The sequence below is a fragment of the Chinchilla lanigera genome, unplaced genomic scaffold (assembly GCF_000276665.1).
Source record: "Chinchilla lanigera isolate Chin_1 unplaced genomic scaffold, ChiLan1.0 scaffold00042, whole genome shotgun sequence".
Lineage (NCBI taxonomy): Eukaryota > Metazoa > Chordata > Mammalia > Rodentia > Chinchillidae > Chinchilla > Chinchilla lanigera.
In genome coordinates, this window is record NW_004955443.1 from 6,367,093 (window position 1) to 6,379,027 (window position 11,935).

Genomic DNA, 11,935 nt, shown 5'->3' on the forward strand with positions numbered 1-11,935 from the left:
ATAATACCTTTAGTTTTTCTGTGACTCTACAAATGTTCTTAAAAGTATTTAGAATTTTTAAAAATTAGTTTCTATAAGTATGCATAAGAATATACATGCATAGGGGCTGGGGATTTAGCTCAGCGGCAAAAGCGCCTGCCTGGCAAGCGCAAGGTCGTGAGTTTGGTTCCCGGTACCGGAGAAAAACCAAAAAAAAAAAAAAAAAAAAAAAAAAAAAAAAAAAAAAAGAATATACATGCATAGAACAAAATCTGAAGACACAACAACCAGTAATGTTATGCTAATTCTCGTGTTACATGAGTTGCTTATATTGATGATCTATCCATATAGAATTTAAATAAATAAATAAATATCTCTATAGTACTATCAAGCTAATATGAGACATTTTGGGGGAAGGTAAAAGAGAAAATAAGAACCAGTTTAGGCTTATCGTTTATCAGCAGAAAAGGTTTATTTCTTTTAAAGACAATGAAACCACATCCAAGGGCTTAACTTACACACACAAACTGAAGGAGCATGAAAGCGTTAGATACTGAGGTACCAGACACACGGTGGGGGAAAGGCTTCTGGACTGAAGCTCTCACCAGCTCGGCTTGCAACAGCTGAGCTCTGCCAGTGCTTGGGGGTGGTGGAGGGAAGCGTGTGTCTGCAGAACTGAAGGAGACAGCTGTGTTTACACGCACGGAAGCGGTGCGGACTGCTTGGGCAGGTGTGTGCTTTCACACTGAAGGAAAGAGGGGAGAACGGCCAGGCCCTCCCTGGGGACCTAGGCTGCCTTGCAAAGGGCCACAGCAGAGAAGCGGACCTCTCCTTGCTCGCGCTCGGTGAACTCTCTGCAGACCTTGGCGGCGTCCTAAAAGGGAGGGACGCCGTTAATACCCAACGAGAAACAGCTCAAAGTGGAAGTCTCAAAGAGAAAGCACCTCTCAGGCCTGTACATGCTCAGTGTTTGCCCTGACCAACTTTAAATCTCTCACGAACCTTGAATCTTGTTGGTTTAAGGCAAGAGACAGAAACTGGGTATTGGGAAAGACCTTATCTGCCACAGGTTGATGTTAGAAACAGGTTTGATGTTAGGAACTCTGACTCTACCACTTCAGCCAATGGCTCTGGGCTTCTCTTGTCTTGTACCTGGCTTGACAAGAAAATGAAACTACTGACACTCTTTTCGTCAGGTGTGAACGACACAACACTGATCCCTCTTCCACAGCAGCATAAGAGCAAAGTTCTCCTAACTCAGAAACTCCAGTAGAGACAAATTTCTTTCAAGTAAATATTTTATAAAATAGCCTTAAAGTTTACTTGGTATATTCCAGGCATAGATAAGTGATGGATTCTTAAACAGATTTATGGTGGAGTGACACCATAAATAAATGTTACTACTTCTAGAACCCAGATTACCAGGACTGGTAACAGAACACTCATCTCAATGTATTTACCAGATTCTGGGCTTCAAGGCTTCGGAATCATTAGTATCACTCTGGTCAATTTGTAAAAAGTCCAGTGGAAAGATTATACCACCAGCCATATTAAACCTAAGAGCTTCTAAGGTGAATGAGAATACTGTGTGACGCACAGGGAATTTCAGTTTCTAAATCACTGATTCGATAATGAGTTTAGCTCTTACGAAGTTCTGCCTATGATGGAGTTTGATTTCTACTTTGGAATTACATTTAAAAACTGAACGTTGGGGCTGAGGATTTAGCTCAGTGGCACAAGTGCCTGCCTGGCAAGCTCAAGGTCCTGAGTTCAATTCCCGGTACTGCAAAAAAAAACAGAACAAAACTGAACGCGAGTCAGATTGACATCTACATTCTCTGTCAGAATGTTTATTAATATTCCAGACCCTTCTCCCCCAAACTGACTTTTCTAAGGTAGGCACAGTGTTGATGTCGATATTAGGGGGCACCTTCCAAGAATAAGTCGCCTCCTACACAGTCAGCTCTGCTTGCTCTGTGGATCATGAGCAGTGACCAAATTCATCCAAGTTTAGGATACTTGGGGGTTAAGTTTACGTATTTTCTCACCAGTTTAACAATAATTAATTTAGTGTGTAGTTTAGATAATTTAAAATGTCTTGGGCTGGGGATATAGCTCAGTGGTACAAGTGCCTGCCTGGCAAGCACAAGGTCATGAGTTTGATTCCCGGTACCAAAAAAATAAACAGAATAAAATATCTTTAACCACATAAAGCCAGTTTTACTTAATATGAGAAGTTTTGCTTAAACGATGGTTTAGTCATTAAATTTTAAATGAGATCCCAATTAGAGAAATTATATTCTATTTAGTTCTTTCAACGAGGTTTACCTGCCTCACACCTCACATGATTTTGGCATTCTAAGTGGGCACATTTTTATGCTATTAGTACAGGGCTACCAGGAGTTAGCATGTTTCTTAAATTCTTACTTAAAAAGACTAGTCTTTTCCCTAACTGGGTCAACAGTCAGAAAGTCTACCCCTGTTCTCATTCTCTCCTTTAAGTAAAGTTTGCCTCTCATACAAATTCCACCGTCCAGCTTCTCAAAGTCCATTTCTCAGGTCACGTCACTATTCCCACACTCATCTCATACACCAAGAACTGGCTTTAATTCGTCTCAGATAGGTATGACTAGACAAAGCGACCGTCTCCTCTAGAGGGCATAATTTGGTCCACTAGCAGCCTGAGGATAACAGGTCTATGATGTTCCAAAATAGGTCCATTACAAAGCAAGATCACACTGTACGTACAATGACTAAGAGCATAAACTCTAGACTCAGTCAGAACCATTGTTCTGCTATTCATTTTACTTGGGATTTCTTGTCTGTTTCTTGAGCCTTGCTATGTAGCCCAGGCTGGCCTTGAACTTGCAATGACCTTGACTCAGCTTCTCAACTGCTACGATTACAGGGATGGGACCCCAGCTGCTGCTTATCATTTATAATCTGCGATCATCTGCTTGTAATCTTGGACATTACTCAAGCCCTGCCATTTCCTCATCTATAAGACGAGGACAGGAAGTCCTACCACACTGTGTCATTAAAAGGACCAACAAAAGAAATTACTTGGGACAGCACCTAGCCCAGGAGTCAGCAAACTGCAGCCTGTGGGCCTGATCCTACTTGTTGCCAGGTCTGCTAACACCTCCACCGTGCAGCACAGCTACATGCCTTCCTTTATACACTGCCTACGGGCTGCTCGGGAACAGTCACAATAAACTGAATACTTGCAACGAAGCCACAGGTCACACGAAGCCTGAACTCTTTTCTGTCTGGTTCTTTATCGAAGAACTTTGTGCACCTCCAATGTGCACATTCCAGGCACTCACAACAGATTAGCTGTGACTACTGTACAATAGGTACATCTTACTAGTACAGTATTCTATATTTTATCATATACAATTTTCCTTTACAACAGCAAACTGATTCCATCCCTGAGACTCACTTTTAGGTTGAAAAGGGCTAGAACAGAATTCCAACTCTTGTCAAGGATCAAGAGGTTTCTGTAGTTACCTGCCCTGGGATAGTTACACAGTGATCCTGGGTCTTAAAGCTCTTGTCAGGGATGTTCTCTAATATTCTGCTTCTCTAACACTGGACCACCTGGGAAGAAAAAACTGAATTTGCCTAGCACTCAAATCCACAGTACACTACCTGCAAGACTGAGCCAAATCCAACAGTTGCAGAGGATCGAGGAGGCTCGGGTGCTGTTACTGGGGTCTTTTGTGAGATGTAATGTGACAAGAGGACAATGGCCACCTTAATCCCCCAAGGAAACAAACAACGGCTTTTAGGTCAATTCTGACTATGGACTGAAGACAGTACATGAAAGAGATTAGCCAGGGCTTCTTTGAAGGATCCTGTTTAAAACCACTCGCTATAAAATGAGGTTGGCAGGATGACTAAACTGTCTTGAAGCCGTGAGGACTGCTATCAACCCAGACAACTGAGGCTGACAATCCTTAACAGTGTCAGCACTTGAGACAATGTGGCTCGAGAGGCCTGGTGGTGGCTTTGAAAGATGCATTCCCAAGGTTACCTGCAGCAAGGCGTCCTCCGAACTGGTGCCATGGTTCACTGGAAAAGGCATTCGCCCATCTGGAACAAAGAAGCCAGGCATGTCAGTCTCCCCTGCCCATTTTCTGACTATGGCATCTACCATCCCAGGGGGAAGTTTTGGATTCTTCTGAATACCACTGCCACTCCCACAAAGAGAAGTCTGGTTAGGAAACAACAGGCCACAGTGAGACTCATCTAATCTACAGCTGAGGAGATCACAGAATCTCAGCCACTACACCAACAGAGGGGACTGTGCTCCCATCTTTTGGGAAAGAACAGAGCGAAACTCAGACACAATCTCTGGGGTACCAGGAAAGGGGAAGAAAGAAGGGCCCTTGGAGGTTTCATTTGCCCTTCAGTGACTCCTGACTGCCCCCAGTGTCTGCCCTGCTGAGTCCACAGGTAGTGCTGAGACAGCACAGCTCCAAGTCTTTCTCCATTATGGATGGAAATTCTTTCTCGTTGCCATAAACCAGCTAATCAAAATCACTCCAAATTCTTTTTACACAAAAAAGGTCACATTCAGGCACTGACCCTTTTGCCCTAAAACTATTCCTTGTCTGAAAAGGATGACATGAGCGATGGCGAAGGGGACGTGGGACAAGAAAAGCCGGAGCACTGATGCCTTGAACTGGTGCTGGTCTGATCAATCCTCCTCACTGGCTTGGGACTACAGCCATTCACTTGGTATTGCTAGGTGCCTAAGGGGGGCGCTGTGTATATGAGGAAAGGTTCAGTGCCCCTTGAGTGTTCCCTGTTTTGGCTTCCTGAACAATGATGTACCAAGTGCCACAAGTCATGCACCAATTTTATAAGAAAAACTAAGTCCAACAGAATGCATGCAACTGTACTGGATTCCAAAAATGGAGCAGTACATACCCAGTTCATAGAGATGGCCGTCCACGTTGTTAAATAGAATAAAATGAAAATTCACTTTGTCATCTACCTGAAGAGAGTCAATGTTATTTTGAAAATCAGTATCAGAGAAGATGATCTTGCTAAGAACAAATTCACAATTCAAGTGGACTGGTTATTTTTTAAAAATTATTACAGCTGGTATTTCCTACACACAAGGCTGGAATCTAAGACCATTAGGGTGGAAATTCTGGAGCTGTCAGCCAGCTCTGAGGGTGTGACTACTAAGTTCTTTTACTGAAGAGGAAATGCAGGCTTAGGGAGGGTAAGCATTCCACTCAAGGGCCAACTGTGGTTATCAAGGCGCTGGCCTCTGACTCAAGTTTAGCAGATGACGTGGTGGCTCTGTTCACATTTATGGTATATTTAAACCTGCCAGAACTGGCCAGTCTCACTAATATATCTTATTCTCCCCAAAAGACTGCAACAAACACTCAATAACTAGGAGAGCAGTTACTCACTATTAAGACTCATTTTGGTCTAAACATAATACTACTGATTTGAATTATGCAAAACTATTTCAACTGCCAGTTTGATTTCTGAAGAGTAGTCATTCTGGAGAACAGATCTGGTGAAACCACTGTGTGGGTTGATTCTGCGATTAAGTGGCTTAGGTGAATTAACATTTGCCATTCCCTATGTTCCAATAAAAGACTCCTGCAAATGTCCTAGCGAGAGCATGGGTGGCACCTGAGCTGCCCGGCCGGGACTTGTGTGTGCATTTACCCGACACTGGCCTTCCTGGGCCACAGCATCGTGGGCTGCCTGGATGGCCTGTAGGAGAGAGAGAAGAATTAGCCCAAAATTCTGCGGAATCCGTGCAACCCGCTGCTCGCCAAGTTCTCATTCTACCTCATTCTTCTCAAAGCACTTTGCTCTGTCTTCAGGGGACATCTTCTCCGTTTCAGAAAGAAATTGTTTCAGGACCGATCCATCCTCTTTAAAAAGAAAATGCACATATTAGCAAAGAAACAAACAGCGCAGATGGGCACATATTTACTGTCACCTTAAGCCTTTGCACAGCCAGTCGTGCTGAGCAACCTGAGTCTTTAATACCGCCTCCAGGGAAGCGGATGAGCTATCCGTTCTCTCCCAGCCTCTTCTTCCAACCACCCTTAGATACTGCATTCAAGCCAGGCAGGCTCTTTATTACCCAGGATGGCTCACTCCTCATCCCTGGTGCCTCCCACCTCGGCCCCTTCCCCTCGCACCTCCCACTGTCTCTCAAATCTCTCATCACTTTCTGACAGACTCGTCCATTTGGAGCATGTGTTCGTTGAGAATTTAGTGCCATAAAGGCAGGGGCTGCCTTGTCTACTGCTGTACCCATAGCACTTAAAAATGTATCTATTCTATCTGTGATGCTACAGGAACATTCTAATTACAGTTCTCCAACCAAGAATTTTATTTCAGAGTAGAAAAATCAACCTTAGCAGTTCAGTTATCCAGATGGACATTAACATAAAGACCTTAAGCAGAAATGTGAAGACCCACATGGTCTGGTTTAAAGACAATCAACTGGCTGACTGTAGCTATGAACAGTACATTATTGCTCAAGGTGGAAAAGTCCAGGAGACACTCATCACATAGCTATAGCAAGAACAACTTTATCTCAAAAGACCTCAGCTGAACTTTCAGCTCTAAATTTAACAAACTTGCTAAGTGAGAACCATTTCAAAATCTGGAGTGGTGAGGATATAGTTCAGTGGTGGTTCCCTATGTTTGGTTCCCATTATGGGAAACAAAAACTGGAAGAGACAGGAATCCTCTTAACTAGGAGGTGAACTCTAAGTCAAAGTGAATCTGACATCAGCATTACCATGGTTACAAAATTACAGTATCATCTGACCTCAGAAACACTGGACTCTAGAGAAAGTGAGACTTTACAGAAAAAATAGAAAGAATCAGGCTACAGCTTTTTAATATGGCTCAAGCAAGTCAGTATTTCAAAAAGCAACTTCTAGAAGGTCTGGACATTTATGGCCACACAAGTTATCTTCATTTCAAAAGTACACCTAGAAGTCTTGGTCATACTTCCCTTATTCAAAATAAGTAAGTGTGAAATGTATATATTTTTTGCAGTGCTAGGAACGTAACCATGCTAGGAAAGTACTCTAGCACTAAGCTAAATCCCCAAATCCAACACCACCCTCCTCTTTTTTGAAACAGGGTCTCTGTATGTTTGCCAGGCTGACAATGACCTCCTAGATTCAAGGGATGCAAAGCCTCAGCCTCCTGAGTACCCGCGACTACACACAAGACATCATGCCAGCTCTATCTCTGGCCCCATTACAGGCAATAGCATGAATCGTTATTTGAAGTTATACAACTCTCAGCCTCCCCCAGCCACTATCTACATCAGGGAGTTTTATTGCAACACAGCCTCCTTTATTAATTTACAAGTTAACCTATGGTGATTTTCATCTACGAAGACAAAACCATGTGGTCTTCCAAGCCTAAAAGATTTACTCTGGGATTTTAAGAAAGTTTGCTGGCTCTTGGCCTAAATGACACATCATGGCCATGTTACTTTAACATATTTAATACCTGTTCATTACACCTCCGCCAATTCTAAGGGCTCGGACTTGTTTCCTCTTATCTTCTCTACAGCATTCACTGCAGGAGGGCCAAAGCCCTTGACCTGACTTTGTTCAGCTGCATCTTAAGATTTCAGCCCACTGCTACGTCTCCCTGCAGGAACTTCCTACTATCTGCCCTAAGCAGATCTGTTCCTCCCCTTGCCTACAAGGTACAGAACCAGTGAAGACAGGCACTAGCTGGGCACGGTGGCACATGCCTATAATCCCAACTACCCAGAAAGCTGAGGCAGGAAGGTTACAAGTTGGAGACCAGCCTGGAAATTTAGCAAGACTTTGTCTCAAAATAAAAAAGGAAGCTGGGCATGGTGGCACACACCTGCAATTCCGGCACTTGGGAGACTGAGGGCAGAAGGACTGCCTCAAGTTTGAGGCCATCCTGAGCTACAGAGCAAGACCCTGCCTCAAAAAACCAAAGAAAGGTGCACGGGTGGAGGGCATCTTTGCTAGAGATGCAGCTTAGTAGTAGAGGGCCCCTGGGACTGCCAAAAAAAAGGTAAGTCTCAAATAGTTTCTGGCTTAGTCACACCTCTGATTTTCCAGAATTGCTGAGAACTGAGTAGAAGCCTGTGAGAACCACTTCAAAAATCAGCCCTCAAGTGTTCTTTTCTCCTTCCTCTCAGCCCCAAGAAGCCAAGGAAACAGAAAGGCAGGTGTAGAGGCCACTCAGCACTTAGCCTGCTACTCTGGCTGGAAATAACCCATCCACGTGTTTTGGAATACAAGTTTTCTCCCCTCGAAAGAAAGAAAACAGTAAGAATTCATTCACAGAGCATCTGCATAAGCTGCAGCCATGACTAAGCAGGTTTCAAAGGTTTTGCTTTGTTTTAGTTTGAAACAAGACATTATATAGCCAGGCTGGCCTCAACCTCGTGATCATCCTGCCTCAGCCTCCCCAGTGCTGGGATTATAAGCGTGTGCCACCATACCCAATGCAGAAAAAAAAAAAAAAAGTAAGGCAATGACTCTGCTAAACAGACCTAGGTTCTGAGATGAGGCGTTAGTTCACTGTGCTTTCTGAACTCCATGCTTCAAGTTTCAATAGCAGGGAACCAACCACAAGAGCCACACGTACCAAATTCCAGTTTGTCTCGGTTATTGGCCACTGCATGGATCAGTCCGATGGTACCACAGGAGTTCCCGATGGTCTGCTTCATGAAATACACTTTGGGACTCACTGCTTGTCCTTTCAGTTCTTCAATCTGTTTTTTCCTGAAGTTCTCATGCTGTGAATGGAAAAGAGAAATGTGACATCTTCAAATGCAAGTGCAGAGAACAGATGGCAGCACGGTGAGCTGCACCACCTCAGTGGAAACCCAAGTGGGATATGGGACTGCTGGCCTTGGTTCAATCAAGATGCTGGCCATCACTCAGACAATGGCCTGTCTGCCTCCCCACCCACAATGGCCAGTAGGGCTCCAAGAGGCTCTCAGACTCCACCCTGATGCTGCAGTGCAGTCCCTGCCTTGGCTACGGCCCAAGGCTGTGTCTAGACACCACTGCAACCTTCTAGCATGGGATGGAGGACACCATGAAGTAAGAAAAGAGACCTATTTGTGGTCTTCTTCTTGAACACTTGCAACCGTATTTCTAAGGCACCCTGATCAAGCTTTGACCAATTTAACGCCCACTGATCCCACCAGCTGATTTATATTTCCCTATTCTTTAATGTTCTACGCTGCCCAGGTAGACAGCTCCTCAAAAATGTAAACAAAACAAGCTTGAACTGCTGAAAGGGGCAAGCAAAAGAAACTATTTCCTCTGCCCCCTTTTTTAGGAAAGACAGCAAGCCCAAGGTGTTGGGAGATAATTTTTACAAAAACTTTTCATCCTACAAGAAGATGTGATGTTAGTTTGTCCTTCCCAGCTATCCAGTTTAATCTGAGGACATATCAGCCACTGGGGGAGAGAAGCATCTGTTAGCCTCTTGTACAGTGATTCTGTGAGCCTGACAATTCACTAATGAGCTTAGAGACCTCAGAAGTTATGGCTTTGGTGAAAAGCAGACGCTAATGCTACAGAAATGGCAACTTCCCATAACAAAATTCAGAACATCCAGAGCTTATTTTCCACCCTACTAGCCTTGCATTGTTATATACGGAGAAAAGTCTGAGCTTGCTCTGTGGCACTAACAGAATAAGATCCCTTGTCCCACCAACCAACTTAAGCAGGAAGTTCTCATTTTCTGTCTACTAGATCCTTGAATTGTTGTTACTCATCTCATCACCTTTCGAGACAAAATTTCACAACAGGATAACACCTTCCATTATGATTGTTTGACCTCTTGGAGAAATTTCTGCAAGTATTTTGCCAATGTTTAAAATGAACGATTTAAGCTAGGGATATAGCTCAGTGGCATGGCACCTGCCTAGCAAGCGCAAGGTCATGAGTTCCATACCTAGCACAAAAAAAAAAAAAAAACCCTAGTGAGTTCAAGGCCAGCCTGAATAACCTAGGGAGACCCTGTCTTAAAAAAACCTAAATTAAAATGAATGGTTTAGAACAGATTTATTTAGGATTTCATAACATGTCCTTAGTCAAAATTAGGTGCTTTCTAAAGCAGCACTGCCTTGTTCATAAAAATCAATCTGGAAGCCTTGGCTTTTCTTTAAATTTGCTTCAGTGTTTTGCCCAGTAGGCATTCTCTTGCATAATAGGTGCTCAATAAATTGGACAGGCTGAACTGCAGCCAAGGACAAAACATAAGCCATTCACACTAGAATGTTCTCTGAAAAGATCCACTTGAGCCAGGAAAAGATCGGTGAGCTTTCAGAAGCAATCCTGGTACACCACTGCCTCCCAAAGGCCTTGCCTAAGTGCTGCTCAAAAACTCCAAGTCATTATGGTTCCTCTAATGAAAAAGCTCAGCAAGATGCTCAGGTGGAAGACAAGAGACTGTCTGAGGTTGTCAAGGAAGCTAATCCGACTCACAGTGATTTGCAACTTCAAATAAAGGGTTTGGAAATAAAATATCAGTGGAATTTCTAAATAGCTGTAAGTTTTTAACCTACAATACTTAACCCATCTAGTGGCAGGAAGGCCTGAAACGTCACAGTCAGCTTGGTTTAGGCTAAGGATGCTTCTAGAACACCTGGACATAGGATGCTGCTCAGTTAACCTCACTGGGTTGCAGTGATACCCCAAATGCTACTGCCCCAAGTTTTTCTAAAGCCAGTTCCAACCACTCCCAAGTCACAGCAATGCAAGACAGATAATGCAGTGCTAAGTATCAGGACTCCACACACAGCAAGGCAACAAATACCTCAGCTAAATCCAGCGTGGTGGCACAGGCCTGTAATCTTAGCACTCAGCAGGCTGAGGCAGGAGGATCACTGCGAGTTCAAGACTACCCTGGGCTACAAAGTGAGCACAAGGCCAGCCTGAACTGCATAGCGAGACCCTGTCTCAAAAAGACAAAAAAAAAAAAAACCTAACTACATCAGCTATGTATTTTATATTTGACGCTATGTGTTTTATATTTGACGCTCTATCTTGAGCTATACATACCCTTGTCCAGTTGTATGAGTAAGAACTCCTGAAGAAAATGAAAAGGTATCTCCAAGACTGAGCTAGTAACAAGCTGTTCATTTAGGGACATGACCAGAGAGACAAGATAAAGGTGGTAGAAGCATCTTGCTCGGATACCAAACAAATGATTCAGTTTTAAAAGGTAAATTCAATACTGTGCATGTTATGGGGACTGAAAGGGTAGGGAGAATCCTTTAAGTCCACCAAGGTCCCAGGCAGCTGGAGATGAGTGAATCGGAGAACCTCTCCAGCCCGTGTGCCTTACGCAGGACCAGCCCCCTCAGATGTTTTATGGGTAGGCGAGCATTTGAGAACCAGACAATGAGCAGTTACAGCTCTAAAGAAAAAACCACCAGCCATTCCCCAAAGCAGAAAGCTTAGGAAAGCCTCAATTAAAGGGAACCTGTGAGTAGGGTGGATTGGGATGATAGAACTGGGATGACTGGGCTCTTCAATTCTAAATTTAAGACAGTTGTGGAAGACAGGTGACGAGGAGCCCAGCAGGTAGGTAACCCCGCAAGTGCAGGCGGCTGCCTCCCTGGGAGGTGGGGCCCCCATTTCCCCGTAGGGGCGCGGGCGAGCCAGGTCTGGCGGCCAGGCCGGGCGCGGAGGAGAGACCTCAACGCCTCAGCGGAGTTTGGAAGCACGGTGCCTGCTCAGGGCCCTCTCCATCGGCGGCCGCACTCCCTACCTGGGCGGTGAGGGGAAAGAGCAGCAGCAGCGCGCAGGCAGGCGCTGGCACCGCGCCCAGAGCGTCGTCCTCCAGCCCCAGCACGTCGGCGAAGCGCCAGTGGCCGGCAACCCCCAGCCGGGCCAGCACCTGCGGAGGAGACCAGGGGCCAGACACGGGGGACAGGCGG

The 11,935-nt window shown here is 44.6% G+C and overlaps 1 protein-coding gene across 2 annotated transcripts in view; it reads right to left on the reverse strand.

Moving 5' to 3' along the window:
* Window positions 1-426: 426 nt before the first annotated feature.
* Uchl1 (ubiquitin carboxyl-terminal esterase L1 (ubiquitin thiolesterase)) overlaps window positions 427-11,935 on the reverse strand; it is a 12,120-nt gene continuing 611 nt past the window's right edge. The window contains exons 3-9 of one of the 2 annotated variants that reach the window (XM_013518123.1): window positions 11,767-11,895; window positions 8,623-8,773; window positions 5,803-5,888; window positions 5,641-5,724; window positions 4,915-4,981; window positions 4,016-4,074; window positions 427-853 (exon numbers count right to left, since the gene is read on the reverse strand). In XM_013518123.1, the coding sequence (XP_013373577.1) occupies window positions 767-853; window positions 4,016-4,074; window positions 4,915-4,981; window positions 5,641-5,724; window positions 5,803-5,888; window positions 8,623-8,773; window positions 11,767-11,895 (663 nt within the window). In that variant the 3' untranslated portion in view covers window positions 427-766. The remainder of the gene's footprint in view (window positions 854-4,015; window positions 4,075-4,914; window positions 4,982-5,640; window positions 5,725-5,802; window positions 5,889-8,622; window positions 8,774-11,766; window positions 11,896-11,935) is intronic. The other variant, XM_005391935.2, reaches the window with a different exon arrangement.